At 44.3% G+C, this 19,066-nt stretch overlaps 1 protein-coding gene across 1 annotated transcript in view; it reads left to right on the top strand.

Annotated features, from left to right (window-relative positions):
• The window catches only part of LOC311041854 (endoprotease bli-like), a gene marked incomplete at both ends in the record, with an annotated part of 263,748 nt that extends 249,542 nt beyond the window's left edge, over positions 1–14,206 (top strand). The window contains 3 exons of the mRNA XM_084052339.1: positions 3,368–3,540; positions 13,836–13,998; positions 14,184–14,206. Of these exons, the coding sequence (XP_083908465.1) occupies positions 3,368–3,540; positions 13,836–13,998; positions 14,184–14,206 (359 nt within the window). The remainder of the gene's footprint in view (positions 1–3,367; positions 3,541–13,835; positions 13,999–14,183) is intronic.
• Between the last annotated feature and the right edge of the window lie 4,860 nt (positions 14,207–19,066).

Below are 19,066 nucleotides of genomic sequence, written 5' to 3'. Positions count from 1 at the left end.
GTGTGTGTGTGTGTGTGTGTGTGTGTGTGTTTTTCGTGAGTGTTCCCGCTTCTATAGGCTACACATACCATACGTGCACTCTGTCCGTGTGTGTGTTTGTTTGGTGGCTGGTGCAGTTAAGTGAAGGTAAATTGCAGTGATTATGTGGCAGTAATTGAACAGGGACGGTGTGTTTAATTGAGTTGTTGTTCCCTCACGTTGCCGTGTAGCGGCATGAGCCACGCCGCTGACAGGTGGGCTGTGATGTGTGTCTCGCCTCGCTGAGACGAGGGTGTTTTTGTTTTTTTCTTATTTATACCTTCACGCCGTTGTTCTGTCTTCCGCCTATATAGGCCTTAGCGGAGGGCTCTGTGTGTGTGTGTGTGTGTGTGCCCGAGCGCGTGTTTTCGGTGTGTTTTATTTTTTTGGTTTAATGGTATTTTGTCTGGATGAATGGGATAGAGGATCATCATGAATGATTGTGTGTGTGGGTTTGGAACGTGCACGGTGCCATTCAGCGTGTGGATGAATGTAAACGGGGGGGGGGGGTTATTTGCTATTGTCTGCTTGTGCGTCACGTCTATGCAGAAGGTGAATTGGTTTAAATTTGAGCGTGTTTGGTGGTTATATTTCTGTACAATGTGAGTTATTACACTATTTGTGTGGTTGTTATGCGTTTATGTTTCTTTGTGTGTGTGTCTGAGTGTGTTGGTTAATGTGTTTGTGAGTGAACGTGTTGGTGTGCTGCGGTAAGAAATATTACCACAGCACACCAACACGTGCATGCTTGTACTATGTGTGTGTGTGTGTGTGTGTGTGTGTGTGTGTGTGTGTGTGTGTGTGTGTGTGTGTGTGTGTGTGTCTGTGTGTGTGTGTGTGTGTGTGTGTGTGTGTGTGTGTGTGTGTGTGTGTGTGTGTGTGTGTGTGTGTGTGTGTTCTGCCTCCTGGCTCTCCTGGCCCAAATCAAATGTTAGGAGACATCAATTTCACCGACCACATCTCCTCCTCCCCATGGTCTCCTCTCTTCTCCTCCCCATGGTCTCCGCTCCTCCTCTCCTCTCCTCTCCTCTCCTGGAACCTATATCGCCTCCCCTCCTTGCACTCAGTCTCTGTGGAGGTGTTATCACGCTCCTCCTCTGAGCATTGGTGATCTGATAGCTGTGTGTGTGTGTGTGTGTGTGTGTGTGTGTGTGTGTGTGTGTGTGTGTGTGTGTGTGTGTGTGTGTGTGTGTGTGTGTGTGTGTGTGTGTGTGTGTGTGTGTGTGTGTGTGTGTGTGTGTGTGTGTGTGTGTGTGTGTGGTGAGTTGGTGGCTGGTCATGTGAGCATCATTGTGCAGAGTGATTCACAGAGCATATAGTTGCTGTCGGGCAGAAACCTCATATCTCCATATTTCAACTTTTAATGTTTTTTTTTTACTTCATCATACCACAGTGTCACAGAAAAGTAGCAAAAATAGCCAATCTGCAAGCTCACAACGCATCACATTGTGCCACATCGTGACTTGTAGATCTGCCATTTTTTGAATTCTTTTAGTTTTATAAATAGGCCTACTGAATCAATGAAAACTATCAACAAGAGCTTGTGAGTAAATAATACAGTGACTACACTGGAATCCATCGGAACATAGGTTCTTCTTTTTTCCCGGAGCCCTGGGGGTCCGTGAAAAAAGAAGGGGTCCTTGAGAGTGTTCCAAGGAGCCATAACCATATAAGGAGTTCCCAATGCAGCTGCGCCCAAATATGGAGTGTGTTGTCTAACCTCAATGTGTCGCCATGACATCAGGCGCAAACAAATCAGTCAGCTCCATATATGGGCACAAAAGGGGGCATGGCCATATTTGGCCATATACTGATGACCTCAGGGATCTCCATATATGGGCATAAACGGGACAAGGACTGACAGATACAGAGATCTCATTATATGGGCATATCAGCATACCCATATATAGGCATATACTCATGATATCAGGGATCTCCATATATGGGCATTTCAGTCAGTCTAGGTGTGAGCCGAACCCCTAGTTTTTGAAAAATATCAAAACTGTTTGGAAGATTTTGAATACATTTTAATCTTCCGGGGGGGTTAAAGAAGGACATACAAGGTTTCCGGCCTACAGTGACAATATCTCTCCAGATGAATGCATCCATTCACAATGGCAGCCTCTCCATTAGCCTCATGCATGCATGCAGCCCTCCACCCCCTCCACCTCCTCCTCCTCCTCCTCCTCCTCCTCCCCTTCCTCCTCCTCGCTGTGCATGTGTCCCCTCGCCTTGTTGTCTTCTCCTCTCTCTCTCCTGCTGCTGCTGGATGACCAAGAAAAAGGAGGGAAAAAAGCAATTAAAGCTGGACACAAAAAAAGAGAATCGGACTGGAAACGGTTTTACCTGAAAAAAGAAAAACAGCAATGGGGTTGGTGCGGGGGGGGGAGGGGGGTGTGGGGTTGGAGGGGTGGGGGGGTGTGTAGGGGTGGGGGGGGGGGTGTTCAATTCTTTAACCGGGGTTCACACTTATCTTCTATTCTCTGGAAATACCTCCTCCTCCTGGATCTCAACATTCAGGCATGAAAACAATTTCCTCCAGGAGATTCTCGCGTGTACGTGTACGTGTGTGTGTGTGTGTGTGTGTGTGTGTGTGTGTGTGTGTGTGTGTGTGTGTGTGTGTGTGTGTGTGTGTGTGTGTGTGTGTGTGTGTGTGTGTGTGTGTGTGTGTGTGTGTGTGTGTGTGTGTGTGTGTGTGTGTGTGTGCGTGCGTGCGTGCGTGCGTGCGTGCGTGCGTGCGTGCGTGCTTGTATTACTATACTTGTGAGGGCCCCGCCAGTACAGTAACGTTTGAGAAAAAGACAATTTGGGGAGTTAGGTTTACAGTTGGGAAAAGATTCAGGTGGTTTAGGGTTAGGATTAGACATTTAGACGTCTAATTTATATTTAGTAGTGCGCCGGTGTCTCATACCGAAAATAGAGAATCTACAAACTCTGTAGAGAGGCTATTTTCGGCTTTAGTTAGGGGTAGAAATCGCCAAAAATGGTTAAAAACAATTACGTCTTTCGCAAAAAAAAGAATCTCTCTCTCTCTCTCTCTCTCTCTCTCTCTCTCTCTCTCTCTCTCTTGCCCCCCGCTTTCCTTCACTGCCCTCATGCAGTGTGAAACAGAGTTAATATTGCATAAGATTTGGAAATATAGCATTGAGGCCATTTGCTTTGTGCAATGAGGGTTAGTGCGTGCGTGCGTGCGTGCGTGCGTGCGTGCGTGCGTGCGTGCATGCATGCGCATTTTATTTTTACATACCGCATGCAGTTTGTGGTCATGTACAACTCCACAGAGACAGTAAGTCAGATTACAGTGCAGTACAATGCTCACACAGTGTCCTTTGCTCCCCCCCCCCTCTAGACGGCCCCCTGAAGACTATTGTGTCCATGGGGTCGTACCACCCTGTCCCTCAGACGGGGGTGTACGCCGGGGACCGCCACCCTACTGCGGGCCTGATTCAGTGGACCTACCAAATGGAGAGAGACCGGAAGGTGCGTGCCGGTGACATCCCCATCCTGCACAACACAAGCAAGGTAATGTGCACCATACTGTGTATCAGGTACTGTGTGTGTACCAGGTTACTGGTTACCAGGCTACTGTGTACCAGGTAATGTGTATACCAGGTACTGTGTACCAGGGGTTCACAAACCTTTTCAGCAAGAGACCCAAAAGTACATTTTGGTGCCTCCCCTGGAAATGACTTAAAAATAGACTTTCAAAAATAGCCGATCTACAAGCTCAACAAAGCGTTGCATTGCTTCCCGTAGCAACATTTAAACAAATATTTTTTGGGGGAAGGGCGGAATTTTGAAAAAAGAAAAAAAGAAAAGAAATGACGCATATAAACAGGCCCACAACCTAAAACGGACCTCGACTTTTTGTTTGGGAAACGCTATTGTAGGCCATGCTGTCCTTCGGTCGGACACTCACGCACGTATTCTCCTACGTTCCACACACACTGTGATTTACTGTTCCAATAAATCACTGCCGTCGCCTAATTTCCTATGGATTTCAATTTCCCCCTGGACACATCTGCATTGATCAACTTCAGCTGTGAGGATGTGCCAGCCGTCGCTCACTGTGACACACTGAGGAAGGGTGTGTGTGTGTGTGTGTGTGTGTGTGTGTGTGTGTGTGTGTGTGTGTGTGTGTGTGTGTGTGTGTGTGTGTGTGTGTGTGTGTGTGTGTGTGTGTGTGTGTGTGTGTGTGTGTGTGTGTGTGTGTGTGTGTGTGTGCACGCACATCTGTCTGTATGTGCATTATATGGTATGCATGTATGTGTAATGTGTTTATGTATGTGTGTCAGCCACACTTTGGACCAGTTGATGCATGTCTAATTGGGGACAACGTTATTGTCTCCAGTTTGATGGTACTGCAGTTTCATACAGTTACGGTGCAGATACATGTAAGCAGAGCCAATCGCTTTCGCTGCCAACTGTGTACCACTGGTGGGCTTGTCGCTTAACCCAGTGGTTCTCAAACGTTTTCATGTCAAGGACCCCCAAATTAATACAGTATGCGTTTGGCCGCGGACCCTCCCACCTGAAAAGATGTTGTGCCTTTTACCCAACATATAAGATTTGTGTTGTTAAGAAATATATTTTTTCACATCTTGTAGTCTATATACAATATAGGCTATACTATTATTATGGGGCCAGGATTTAAAATATAATGTGCTGGCTGTCTGTCCTAGCCTGGCTCCAGACCATGTGTGTCCCTCATCCATCCATCTGACTGAGGTATCTCCAGAGGAGGTGCCTACTCTACATTGATTCACATCACATCTTCACCTGTGGTTTTTGCTCACCTTTATAGGGCATTAGGATGATATAACTTGAATTTGTAAATTATAAAATAATCGCAATGTAATGTGTATGGTGCATAAGGGTGTATATCTGTCATGTTACCCATATTGAGTATAGCCTTCTCACTTTTAATGTGCGCTTTAAAAGTTGTCTCTCAACGTGAAAGTACGTGACATAATGTACTTTCTGACACGTGGTGAGATCGCACATAATAAGCGCTCCGTCCGTTGTAATCAATACCCGAGTAAACAATCTACACACTCACACTATGAGCACTGAGAGCTGCAGCCCTGGATTGGCCACTGGTTGGGACCGTGATAACAGAGTGGGTCCGCGGATTCCACGCATGCGCAGTTTGATCATCCCATAGCTTGCGGGGATGTAACCATGGCGACGGCTGTAACCTTGTCAACGATAGATCCCATAGCAAGCAATGATGTAGTTTCATAAAACACGAAGTGTACGGCATGCAGTATTATTGGTGCATAAAGTGGAGGCAAATGCACGACTGGTGTGGTAGAAGAAGGCGAACGGATAAACGGAAGTCGACCCACTAGGCGATAATATTATTAGATAGATAGATAGTAGATCTATAAGCTCATGTCACATTGTGACACGTTGCAGGCTTGTAGATCGGCTATTTTCGAATAGCCAACGTACAGTAGGGTTAAAGTGGTTGGAGTTTGATGCAACACATTTTGCTGGGGAACCCTTAGAACCCCTTCAAGGACTCCTGGGGGTCCCCAGACCCCACTTTGAGAACCACTGGCTTAACCAATGTCTATACACAGTACTGCGTCATGCGACAAATAGCAAAAACAGCCGATCTACAAGTTCACAAACTGTCACAATGAGACACATTATCGTTGACTACCTTATCATGACTATTTTATTATAATATGCATAGTAATATTTTCACCTGTAATATATATGTAAACACACAAACTGCATTTAAATGTTGAACCCCCCTATAGTAGCACAAACTATCTCCAACTCCATTCACCATGCTTTTTCCCCCCTCTGTACCAATTCAGAGAGATTGTTAGTGCTCCTGGTGGGTTTAAAAATATAAACAGCTTGTCCTACAAATAAAAATTAAGAATGGAACATTTTGACAGATGGGTAACCGTTGGCAGCTGAAGGTAATAATATTAATTGTGGGTATACCAGCATGGACAACTCCTGTACAGTTAACTTAATGCTGGCACACAGAAACACCTCAATGAAACAGACCCACATGATGTTATTACCTTCAGCTGCAGTTTATCCATCTGTGAATAATATCTGTGATTAAGCTTTGTCTCCTTCCTGTCAACCTCATGTGGTGTCGGGCGTTGCTGACCAAATGGTTTCAATGCAGTGGTCTAAAGCAGGGGTCTTCAACGTTTTTCAGGCCAAGGACCCTTAGCTGAAAGAGAGATGAAGCAGGGAGGGACCCCCACTACATATTGAATAAAATTGTGTTGCAGTTGTGAGCTTAAAAATCTGCTGGCTCTGGCTCTGGATGCTATATGGTTAATGTAAAAAAAAAAAAGTTCCTATCACACAAAGATTTGGTGGCCCCCTTGTAGTAACTCTGAGGACCCCTTAGGGGTGCCGGACCCCCTGTTGAAGACCCCTGGCTAAAGTAACTAAGTATATTAGTACTTTACTTTACTTTTAGTACAATTCTCAGGTGCTTTTACTTTACTTGAGTATTTCCATTTTTAATTTGTTATGTAGTCCACAGCATCTCAGAGACAAATATGTATGCCACTACAATTATTTGACAGCATTAGTTACTTGTCACTTTGCATATTCAGATTGCATTACAATGATTGAATGCATTAACCACTTATACCCTGTTTTATACTTAAAAAATAGCACGGAAATACTAGCAGACCTAGTATAGAGCCCTGGGGTCAACTAAGTAAACTAAGTAAATTATATACAGTTTAAGTGGCTAGAAATTGCCCCATTACGCCTACGTATACGCATCTGCGCTTTTAGGGTTAGAGTTAGGCCAGTAATTAGCCATGTATCTGTTAGGTTATGGTTAGGTTTAGACTTATTATGTGTTGCATGCGTTTGCATGCGTTTGTATGCGTGTGTGCGTGTGTGTGTGTGTGTGTGTGTGTGTGTGTGTGTGTGCGTGTGCGTGTGCGTGTGTGTGTGTGTGTGTGTGTGTGTGTGTGTGTGTGTGTGTGTGTGTGCGTGTGTGTGTGCGTGTGCGCGCGCGCCTGCGCGTGTATGCGTGTGTGTGTGTGTGTGTGTGTGTGTAGGCGGGTGGATGGGTTTATCCACATGCACCTTATCTGTTCACATGCGTCAACGGTGTCCAGGAGTACAAATCCTATAGTATCAGTGTGAAAATGTCAAAATCATACAGACACCGATAGGCATCACTCAGATATAGGCCTACTATATCCATCCACAACTTGTTATTTTGTTGTGGGGTTAGTATATCTCTGTTAGTCAGTGACCCCTACCACACATATTCAACACCAGATGAAATGCTTTAAATCAGTGGTTCTCAAACAGTGGTCCGGGGACCACCAGTGCTCCTTGGGGGTGTTCCAGGTGGTCCCCAGCAAAATGATGGAGAGTTGGTAACCAAATGGACCCTTATAGATCTTTAACTCTTGAGAGGCTCGCAAGAGTTAAATTATTGTTAAACATCTGCATACTTAATTTACAAGAAGTAAATTAGTAGAAGGATTGTTATTTTGATCAACGTTTGCCTGTCTATCTCTCCTATTGTACCAACATCAATACAGAATGGAATTGTGGACACAATTCTCATCCAACAATAACAAAATATTCAAAGTTTTGGGTCTGAGAGGCTAAATCTCAATGGTGGTCCGTGGCTCAAATGTCGAATAAATAATGGACCTTGATATGAAAAAGATTGAAAAACACTGCTTTAAAGCAATATTTTCTATCAATATTAATACATAGAAACTAACTCACCAAGACGAAGAGGAGCTGTTTGATTTGATCTCCTTGTTCACTTGCATTGCACCTATAAAAATTGCAGAATATATATTTTTTACACTTCGAAGAACACCAGGTGTTTATTCTATGAAATCTTTCCTCGAAAGGGAAAAGTGTTTTATTAGTTTGGTCCTTTTCTTTTCTTTTCTTTTATTTTGCACAAGTGTTACATGAAACAGAGCTGGCATACGGCTAGCTAACATAATTGACATTGATTTAATGAAGGTCAAAACACTTCCTATCCGAAAGACCGGATCTAATTGTGTTTAAAAATGATAATTACACAAAAACCAAGCACGGAAACAACAGACCCTTTTTTCTCACAATAACGAAGATGTTTGTTGCCTGTTCAATGCAAGTGAGTGGAGAAATAAAATGGGGAACACCTCCTCTTTGTCACAGAAGCATGGGATGTTCATTTCTATATCGCCGCTGTTGGCTCCAAATTTCTACTTTGTATGGGTTTTTTGTAATTTAATGTCCTACTTCATCATACAAGAGTGTCAAGCAAGAGCAGTGAAAATAGCAGATTTACAAGCTCACAATGCATCGCATCGCAATGTATTGTTAGCTTATAGATCTGCTATTTTCACTATTTCTGAAAAATGTCGTCCCACACCCTGAAAAGTAACGTTTTTGGACGGCGACAATATGTGCTGGATACATTGGTAACTCGCTATGAAGCCATATATTCCATGTTGAAGACTCTTTGTGGGCTACTCTTTTATGTTAATACTATTAACTTAATAGTCGTTGCATATTGTTTATGCACAGTATAGACCAGATCAGAATGTTTGTACACAAACATGTAGAGCGGTATTTCCGGGTATAGAATGTTTATGGATATCTATCTACACAATATAAAATAAAGCGTCCAGAACATTATCTATGTCTAATTTGTCAACCTGTGGACATTTAGAACGAAACAATATACTTCTAATAGTCAGTAACAATATCATAAGTGTCCTGTTCTTCCAGATATAAGGTTAATGAATAATACTGCTCCAATGCGACGCTGCCAACATTATCTACCCGGAAATACATTAATGGTCATGGTGACGTCAGGATGATTTGGTCTATAATTAAGCTTAATTAGCTAACTAGTTAATTCATTGCTAAGTTCATTTTAACTCTCACCCTCACAACAAGCTCACGATGCGCCATAAGGTGATGTGTTGTGAGCTTGTAGATCGGCTTTTTGCGGTGAATATCCGCCTATGGACATGGGTTTAAGTGGTAAAATGTGCCTTTAAGCTCACAACGTCTTGCGTTGCGAGGCATTGTGAGCTCCTAGATCGGCTATTTTCACAATATTTATCTAATGAACCAAGTTAAACAAAAAGTAATGCTTCAACTCCTACAATTCCAAAATGCTTGTCAGGGTGGGGGGGTCCCATTTCAAATACGATTATTTTGGGGTGCCACGGCCTGAAAAGGTTGAGAACCACTGCTTTATGGAACCATATAGCCTTTTAAAGAACCTTTTGAGAACCATTATCTTTCTGTGTGCATCAGCGCCTATACTGCAGTGATTGTGTTGTTTGAGCTAAGCGGCGTTAGCTGTGTTTGCGGTTGACATGTCCTTGCTGAGGTACATGGTCCCTGGGCCTGTAGATGAGTTCCTCCATGTTAGGGTAACGTGTGAAGGGCTGTTCACTTGTCTTTCCCCGGGTTCTTCCCTAGAGGCAGATCTGAATGGATCGTAGAGGCGAGGAGGAGAAATAAATTGGAGAAAAGGATAAATCGATGCTTGGCGGAGAGGCAAACAGACCTTCCAACCCCCGGCCCACAGACACGCACACATAAACACGCACACGCACGCACACACACGCACGCACACGCACGCACGCACGCACGCACGCACGCACGCACGCACGCACGCACGCACGCACGCACGCACGCACGCACGCACGCGCACGTACACAGACACGCGTGCGCGCACACATACACACGCATACACGCACACACACATACACTCACACACAAATGCATGCCACAGCTCTGCTTTTTTCCTTGGGCTGTATTGGATTGGTATGCGGCACTGAGGAAAGAGAGAGAGAGAGAAGCTGAAGAAAAAGACTTGGCCTACAAATGATGTCCTTTGTTTGATCCATTAAGGGGTGGGGGGCGGGGGGGGGGTCTCGCTTGTCCCAGGGTGACAGTGGAAGTGCTGGGAAACAAACATCTCTGTCTGTAAGCCCCAGTGTCTCTCTCTCTCTCTCTCTCTCTCTCGCCCCCCTCCCTTCCCCCCCCCCCCCCCCCCCCACCCTCCCTGGTGTGAAACAGCTCATCTATAGGAGAGATCAGGTCCCCAGAAAAGCTGCTTGTCATCTGTGTCTTTTGGGATGAGTTATGGGATGTAAAAGGATAGATGTGTGTGTGTGTGTGTGTGTGTGTGTGTGTGTGTGTGTGTGTGTGTGTGTGTGTGTGTGTGTGTGTGTGTGTGTGTGTGTGTGTGTGTGTGTGTGTGTGTGTGTGTGTGTGTGTGTGTGTGTGTGTGTGTGTGTGTGTGTGTGTGTGTGCGCGCGTGTGTGTGTGTTGGGGGGGGGGGGGGGGGGAACATTTTTTACTATGTTTTTGTGACCAGAAATTCTTCCACCAGGGAGACTAAAACCAGATAACAATAAGCTTGTGGGGTAAATTGTTCTGCTTATAGTTCAATGAGGAGATTGTGTGCATTGTGTGTGCCTGTGTTAGGCCAGGTGCTGGATAACAAACCAGAGATCATAGAGAAGTTAAAGTATTCACACACTTGATATATTGGCTCCAAAATAAATGTATTCACAAAATCAGACAAATTATTTGCCTGCTGAAGACCTAAACCGTCGAAACGTTTCCCTGTGAATAAATATGTTTGGGAGCTTATTATCCATTCTGAGGATGTTTTAACTTCGCTATATGATATTGTTCTGGACGTCATGAGATATTGTTTCAATTTTGGGGTTTGGGGTTAGGATAAGACATTTAGGGGTTAAAGGATTAGTTCACCCAAAACAATTACATATTTTCTGTCAATTATACACACCAATTTTTTTTTTGTCGCATTCCTGAGCCAATAATTTGATGACTCAATTGAGTCTCTGGTAGGAAACTCAATTGAGTCTGGGGATGCCACCCGGTTGAGCGGATGCCACCCGGTCACCGGCCAGCCACCCGGTCATCAAATTATTGGCTCAGGAATGCGACAAAAACTAAATAAATCTCCATAATTCAAGGCTTCATGGAGTGTGTAATTGATAGAAAATAAGTCATTATTGGGGTGAACTACTCCTGTAAGAGGAGGGGGGGGGGTCAAGGTTATGAGTTTTATGAGTTGTTTTTTTGAGATGGCGTTAAATGTCAACGTCCAGCCTCACTACAGTCACTGTTTTCATCTCCCGTAGCGTAGTACACTACACTCTGTAGTGTAGTGTGGTTCTCAAACTTTTTCATGTCAAGAACCCCCAAATTGATAAATATTTGGCCGCAGACCCCCATCTGAAAATATGTTTTGCCAGGGACCCCCAGAAGCAAAGATTTGTGTTAAAAATGTTCACTAATGTTAAAAGAATTTCAAAAAATAGCAGATCTACAAGCTCATAGTGCGGCACTCGGTGCCGCACTATGAGCTTGTATCTGCTATTTTTGAATAGCCAAAGTATAAAAGGATAAAGTGGATAAAATGATTGTGATGCTATATCAACACATTTGCCGGGAACCCCCTGGACCCCCCCCCCCCCCCCCCAAAGGACCCCTGGGGGTCCCCGAACCCCACTTTGAGAACCAATGGTCTAGTGTACACCCAAAACACACCACATAGCGTCACTTCCAATTCCGAACCGTTTTGAAACACTGCACTGCAAAATCCCTATAGCATCAGTTTAAAGGCAGCACCCTTTAATGGGTCCACGCATGTTCACACTCTCAAGAGTTCAAATGAACCCTCTGGATTCGTATAGTGTTCCCCCAACAACACTATACGAGGCCATTTATTTTTTGCTGGGGAGTTGTCTTCTCGCTCCATGTCTTTTTATAGTTTTGTCGTTGGTACTGCACTCCCCGCTGTGCTTCTATTTTCATGAATGCTGTGAGAAATAATTGAAAGTGCTGCGTACGGCGTCGTCTGTGTCAGCGCTCCCACTTCCCCGTGCCTTGTAAATACTGTAGTACTGTATGTATGCCAGCCTGTTCAGGGTTCCACTCCACACACAAGCCTGACATACTAGCAGCAGCACTGCCACTGATACACACTGTAGGGTTTGGGTGATGTGACTGACTTCACATAAACATCACGATTATTTCAGAACTTTTGCCTGATTGAGGCATTACGATTAATATACGATAAAAAATAGCGAAAATAGCAGAGCTCCATGAATATCTATCAATCCGAAAATCCCCATAAATGGACATCCCTGAACCTGATATAATATTTCCTGCCAAATGTTGCCCGATCTACAGTACAAGCTCAGTACAAGTTGTGAGCTGGGGTTTTTCTCAGCACGCGTCACCGTCGTACGATGACGAATAAATCAGCTCTATTCTATGTCAGATCGTTTTATGGCCCATGTCTTACGTACGGTACAGGTGCAGCTCAATTTATTTTGGTTCATAACTCCCAAGTCCCCAAGTGACACAAAGTGGTGAAGTGCACTGTCAGAGAATGACGCCCCTTCCCCCGACATCTAATCAGATCTGATTTATTATCTGACAAAATGTAGGAGCTTCAAGATATTGATTATTCCTACGAACTATATGCAGGATAATATATGTATGTCAGAAGTAGATTTATTGATCCTATAGGCCAATGCAGTTGTGAAGGATGCCCTTTGGGAACGCATGCCCCTCCTGGTACAGTATGCACTACCCGTTGTACCTGTTCTCATAGTACTTAATGCATGCAGTACCCCAGTGGTTCTCAAACTTTTTCATGTCAAGGACCCCCAAATTGACACTTATTAGCCCGTGGACCCCCTTTTGAAAAGATATGCCAGGGACCCCCATAAGAGAAGATTTTTTACAGCTCTAGCAGTGATTCTTAACCATTTTAAACCCCCAGTTTGTCATGCAATAGGCTACGGACCCCCATTTAATGGCATTACTATCTCTGGGACCCCAATTTATATTGTAAAGTCAATGTTAATTTAACTCTGAGAGTGTACAAATGGTTCCAAATGGACCCGTAAGTTTGAGAACCAATGCTGTACCCATTACCATATTATTACTTAGAGAGGAAAGTCTATGTACATCAGTAATATGACGTCATCATATTGATGACATCAGGGATCTCTATTTATGGGCATAAAAGGGACACAGACAGACAGACAAACAGACAGACAGACAGACAGACAGACAGACAGACAGAGATGTCCAGGCACTGCTCTCCCTTGGTCCTCGGTGATACACACAGCAAGTTTGAAGTTGAACGGTTCTTGAGATGAGAACCGTCTAGAGACGCGAAGGACAGACGCACACTCACTCATATAGACATAAGATTCTCTCGCTCTGTAGTGTACACAGAGATTCTGTGCATTTATTGCAAGATTTGTTGAATTTACTCATGAATCCCTCTTTTATCCCATGCGAGGTGAAGGCTGTTCCACGCTATTGCTTTTGTTTTCCCCGTACACAACACAATACTATAATGAACACAAGAAAACTGCACCCATCGCTGGACTTTTGGCTTAATTGAACATTTTATCGGCCATGTTCCAATTCTGTGCTCAATGTGGAGTTCGGGGACCCCCAGGGGTCCTTTTTAGGGGGATCCAGGGGGTCCCCAGCTAAATGATTGATAGTTAGAAACCAAATTGACGCTCTGTAACTTGTAAGCGTGTACACAAAAGGAACCAAATGGATTATCATGGGTTCATTTGGTTCCATTTGTACACCCTCAGAATTAAATTAACCAGGCCAACACTGAGGATTATAGTTTACATTGTAGACTGGGGTACCAGAGATCAAACAAATCGCAGCAAATGGGGGCTGGGCAAGGGGGTCCTTGAAATGTAGACAAAGTTTGAAAATCACTGTTCTAAATTTACCTTCTCCTTCATGTCTTTTTTCCCTCGCAGAACCGCGAACAGCCTCTCCGTCCGCTGTTGCCCTTATCCTACCAGGAGGACAGGCATGGAAGGAACAGGTCACAGTGGCGTTCACAGCTCCAAGAGGTGTGGAAGGCAGGGCAACAACAACGTCCTCTACAAGACCACAGGACACCCGGCCAAGCCTCCCCAGGTGTGCTTCACAACTTGTACCACAGTTCCTCCTGTGTGCTGTCTCTTTTTAGTCTTTTCTTAAAAATTTCAAGGTGTGTGTTTTTGTCCCCCCTGCAAACACTAACAGATAAAAAGGAACAACGGTGCGACAAAAGGTCGTGATTTGAATATAAAGTCGTGACATTGCATATGGTGTGACTGCAGGTTGCGCCGTTGCCCCGCTGTGATGTCATCGTGTCATCCTGTCTCTTTCTCTTAACTCGGCCATTCCCAACCTGTGGGTCAGGGGCCCACTGGTGTGGGCCGTGAGGATATTGCAAGTGGCAACTTGAAATAATGATACTATAACGTTAATATTTAAACTAATAATGTAAAAAAATTGAAAAATAAGTTTTCATTGTGATAATTAAGAACTAAAAGTACACTCTGTTAGTTCCATTGATCCAAGACGGAACGCAAACTATTGATTGTTTATTTAAATAAAGATGCTCCGAAAATGCACGCGGCCCACCCATTTACTCACGGCTGCCGTGTCAAGTGGTCAAATGGGTGGGCCACGAACACTTTTGAGGTCTTCAAGTGAAAAGGTGGAGAACCGCTGCTCTAACCCCACCTTGACGGGCCATTTTTACACTCTCAGAGTTAAATTAACACTGAGCATTTTTGCTGTGTAGGTTCAGTGTTGTCGTTGGATGTTTATACTGTAGCAGTAACATGTTTATACTGTATGTTTATACTGTAGCAGTAACATGTTTATACTGTATGTTTATACTGTAGCAGTAACATGTTTATACTGTATGTTTATACTGTAGCAGTAACAGTGGTCAAAACATGCATTCACCATTCACATAACGTCAATATTTCTTGATGAGCAGGGCTGGGCAATTAACCCAAAAAAGCAGGTGTGTTTTTGTTTTGTTCGTTTGTTTTTTGTATATAGTCAACAAATCGACAGGAACAATTCTACTAGATTCTAATCAACTTAATCAATTAGTCTGATTAACCACTTAACCCTGTATTATACTTTATCGCACAATGGTGTCGTACAAAAATAGCGGAAATAGCCAATCATTTGTTTTTTAATACTCATTCATTAATTGTAATCGAGGCAAAAGTATGAAATCATTTGAAATAATTGTGATATTGATTTGAAGTCATGCCGCTCCAGCCCTATTGATAAGTATAATACTGAATGTGTACACTGCATATCAATGTCCCTATCCCGCTGTCTCATTGGACAGACGCTGCACTGAAGCACTGAAGCAGCGGGAGTGGTACCTCACCAGACAAGGAGGGGTCCCTATCATTATGGATTCTACAAGAAGACATCCCCACCACGGATATGCAGACAGAGGCACATAGCACAGACAGATGGGGGAATGGTACAGGGCAAAGGAAGTTAAAATGTATATTTTAACAACAAATTGTGAGCCATGGTCAGAAATAGAGACTCTTTACTTTGTTATTTACTGCAGCATATGTCCAAACCATTTGATCATGAATCAAGTGCCTCGGTCTCAGTGTTGTCAGAATGGGAGAAGATAGATTATTGTTTTTTATTTTCTATGATTTTAAAACAGGATTTTAAAAGGCAGTTTTTATCCCTCCCTTCCTCCCTGCCTCATTCTCTTTCTCTCTGTTTCTCTCTTCCTCACTCTTTTTCACTCTTTCATCTGTCTCTCACACTTCACTTTAACTCAAGTGCGTGTGTGCGCGCACGCGCACACACACACACACACACACACACACACACACACACGCACACGCACACGCACACAGAAACTGTCGCAAAAAACAAAACAAATTGTTCCAGGAACAGCTCTCCACACCCAGCTCCCTGCTCTCTGTTTGCCTTCCCGAAAGTTGCAAAGGTTAGTGGAAGATATGTTTGTCTTTTTCCACTTCATCGAAGGGTGAATGCAGCTCAGCGCAATAAGAAATGGATTACCCATTCATTAAAAGGCCTGTGTCACTCCTCATTGAGTTGGACAAACAACAAATTAATTTCTAGACGCCTAATTTCTCTCTGTCCTCCACTGAATTTCAGATAACGTCAAATTACCGATCACAGCCTGGTGAGCTCCCTCAACCTTTTATCAATTCATTAAAAAATGTGCCACAACGGAGACACTGAACGTGGAAAGTCTCTCCTTATTTCTTCACGCTCCCAAGACCATTGGGACACTTAAATACAAACCCACTGATATGTGTAGCTGTTTATTTTGATGAGCAACCTGCACATGTAATGTCATCGAAGGTGACTTTTTGGTCCTTCTTATACAGATTCACCCCAAAGCTTTTATTTTTTTCTCCCCTCGTACACACATCAAGGGTGATGTCGGCATCTTTCAAACACCCCTGATCCCTCACACATCAAAAGGGTCCTTTTAGCGGGAGCGGAGTAGTGTGATCATATCTTTATCCTAACAGTTAAGTGCAGGCCAGTAGGTAGTAGTGTTTTGTGAAGTAGCGGTGGTGTATTGACAGGGCAATATTGATGTTTCAATTAGAATAGTGTTACATAGTGCTGTACCATGGTAACACGGTGCGTCTCCTGCCATCTGCTCTGCCTCCACGTCTGACGAACGAGGCACGTGGGGCTAATCGAGCCGCACATGAGCGATGGGACCACGAGATCTCAGAAAAGGCACGCTCACGCATGGGGCGTATACACACACACACACACACACACACACACACACACACACACACACACACACTCACAAACACGTATCCCATACTGTATGCACGTCCTTATGCAGAAAAGAGAGGGGTGTTGGGAGACATATGGAATCTCTACATCCGTGCCATTTAGACGTCCTTCCAGAAGTGGAGAAGGTTGTGTGTGTTGGTTCCTTTCCCTTCTGCCTCCACAACATGCGCTATCGAGCAACCATGTCAATTCCGGACAAGCCGGGAGGGAACCACCCCATGTGTTTAAAATCCTGTCAAAGCCCATCTGACAAGAGGGGAGGGGGGGAGAAGAGATTTCAAAAGGGAACGTCTTCTGCCAGATTTTCGTGTGCAGGGACAGTATGAAATAATAGCAGACATTATGCTTGGCATTATTGCTTGCCAAACCACAAATCAAAGACCTCGTTGTGTGGATTACCCGCGTTAATCTGTTGATGCCATTGAGTAGTATTGCAGGTGTTTTGTGCCAGTTTTCTTTTCTCTTATGGGGTGTGTGTGTGTGTGTGTGTGTGTGTGTGTGTGTGTGTGTGTGTGTGTGTGTGTGTGTGTGTGTGTGTGTGTGTGTGGGTGGGTGGGTGGGTGGGTGGGTGGGTGGGTGGGTGGGTGGGTGGGTGTGTGTGTGTGTGTGTGTGTGTGGGTGGGGTGGGTGGGGGTTTGGGGTAGGTTGGTAATCTGCTTTAAATGCTTTCTGGGGGGAATGAGACATGTTGAAAGCTGGCCAAAAGATCTGTGGTATCGCAATGCCTCTCTTCTTGTTTTTTTTTACCACAGCATACGGCGGGGACTGTGGCTGCAATAGTGGTGCCAACGAGGATGAGCTAGCTAGCACACTTGTTGGAATATACAGTATGACTGTGCGAATAATGGAAGAGCAAAAGGGAAAGTGATATAACTAAACCTGACCTGAAAGCAGATTTATCACAGGAATAACCCCCCCCTCCCCCACCCCCAAACCACAAATTCCAGGTTCTGTGTCTAAAAGAAACACATCTGAGAAAAGCTTAGCTAGCTCCTCAACAGGGTTGATAGGACAGACTCCAGCCTCTGTTATAAGTACAGGGGCCATGGCGGTATAGAGAGAGAGTAACGCCTGAGTTATACTTTAGTCGTGAGCTTGTAGCTCGGCTATATCCAGCGTGAGACACGATGCACAACCAAAGCACAAATCTGGCTCTTCTTTTTTACAGACAGAGAAATTAAACGTTGATGGGAGAGAGTGGAGAAAGCGAGAGACATGGAAAGGAGAGGTATAGCCTATTAATCCTCCCTTTTTTCTGCTCATTGGCAGTGGTGTAAAGTAAGTATGTACTCAAGTACTGTACTTAAGTAAAATATTGAGTTTTTTCACACAATGCGTCCCGATGTGACGCATTGTGAACTTGTAGATCGGCTATTTTCAAACTATTTTCAATACATTTTGAACTTGTGAAATGGGACATTCTGTCACAATGAGTACTCTTCTTTTTGGTACTTCAGGTATATTTTGGTGCAGATACTTTTGTACTTTCACTCAAGTACATTCTGAATACGGGACTTCGTACTTGTAACAGAGTGTATCTGCATTGCAGTATTGATGCTTTTTACGTGTAAAAGTAAAGTAAAACATGTGAGTACTTTCTTCCATCACTGCTCATTGGGGGTGGTCCCTCTTCATCCACAGTGCCTCCCAAAAAAAAGAGGGGGGACAGAGCACAGAATGCCACAATGGAGTGGGAGACCCACACTGGGGGCCGTGCTTGCTGAGGGGGTGCAGCTTTAACCAGGCCTTTGAGCTGCCTAATTGCATTGGAATACAGGAGGCCTGAGAGCTGGCTCAGATCACACCGGGTCTGTAGAAGGGGTTGACACCCTGCAACCTCGAGAGCCGCACTCAGAAAGGACCCCCCGCACTATATGAACAATTAATGCTCTGCCTCTCGTTAACTCTCTTCCCCCATCACTTTTGTGTCGTCCCCGTCCCCCCCTCTACACTGTAAAATGCTGAGGGTTAATGTAACTCTGAGGGTGTATAAATGGGACCAAATGTGACCCACACAGGGTCCATTTGGGTTCCGTTTGTAAACTCTCAGACTTACAAATGGATAAATTGACACTGAGGATTTCACTGTGTACATTCTCTCACCGCCTTTCCCCAGTATTTCTCATTCACAATCTCTCTCTCTCTCTCTCTCTCTCTCTCTCTCTCTCTCTCTCTCTCTCTCTCTCTCTCTCTCTCTCTCTCTCTCTCTCTCTCTCTCGCTCTCTTTCATTCTCACCCAATATCTCCCTCTCTCTTCACTATGTCATCACTCGCCCACTGTATTAATCCTGCCAATCTCCCGTCTCTTTGATGCGCACAACAATTACAGTTGAGATGAAAGGCGCAGAGCGGCCATGTCTAATATTTTACATTA

This window comes from Gymnoscopelus microlampas (assembly GCF_963454915.1).
Source record: "Gymnoscopelus microlampas genome assembly, chromosome: 3".
NCBI lineage: Eukaryota > Metazoa > Chordata > Actinopteri > Myctophiformes > Myctophidae > Gymnoscopelus > Gymnoscopelus microlampas.
This window is presented reverse-complemented; position numbering and strand designations above follow the sequence as displayed.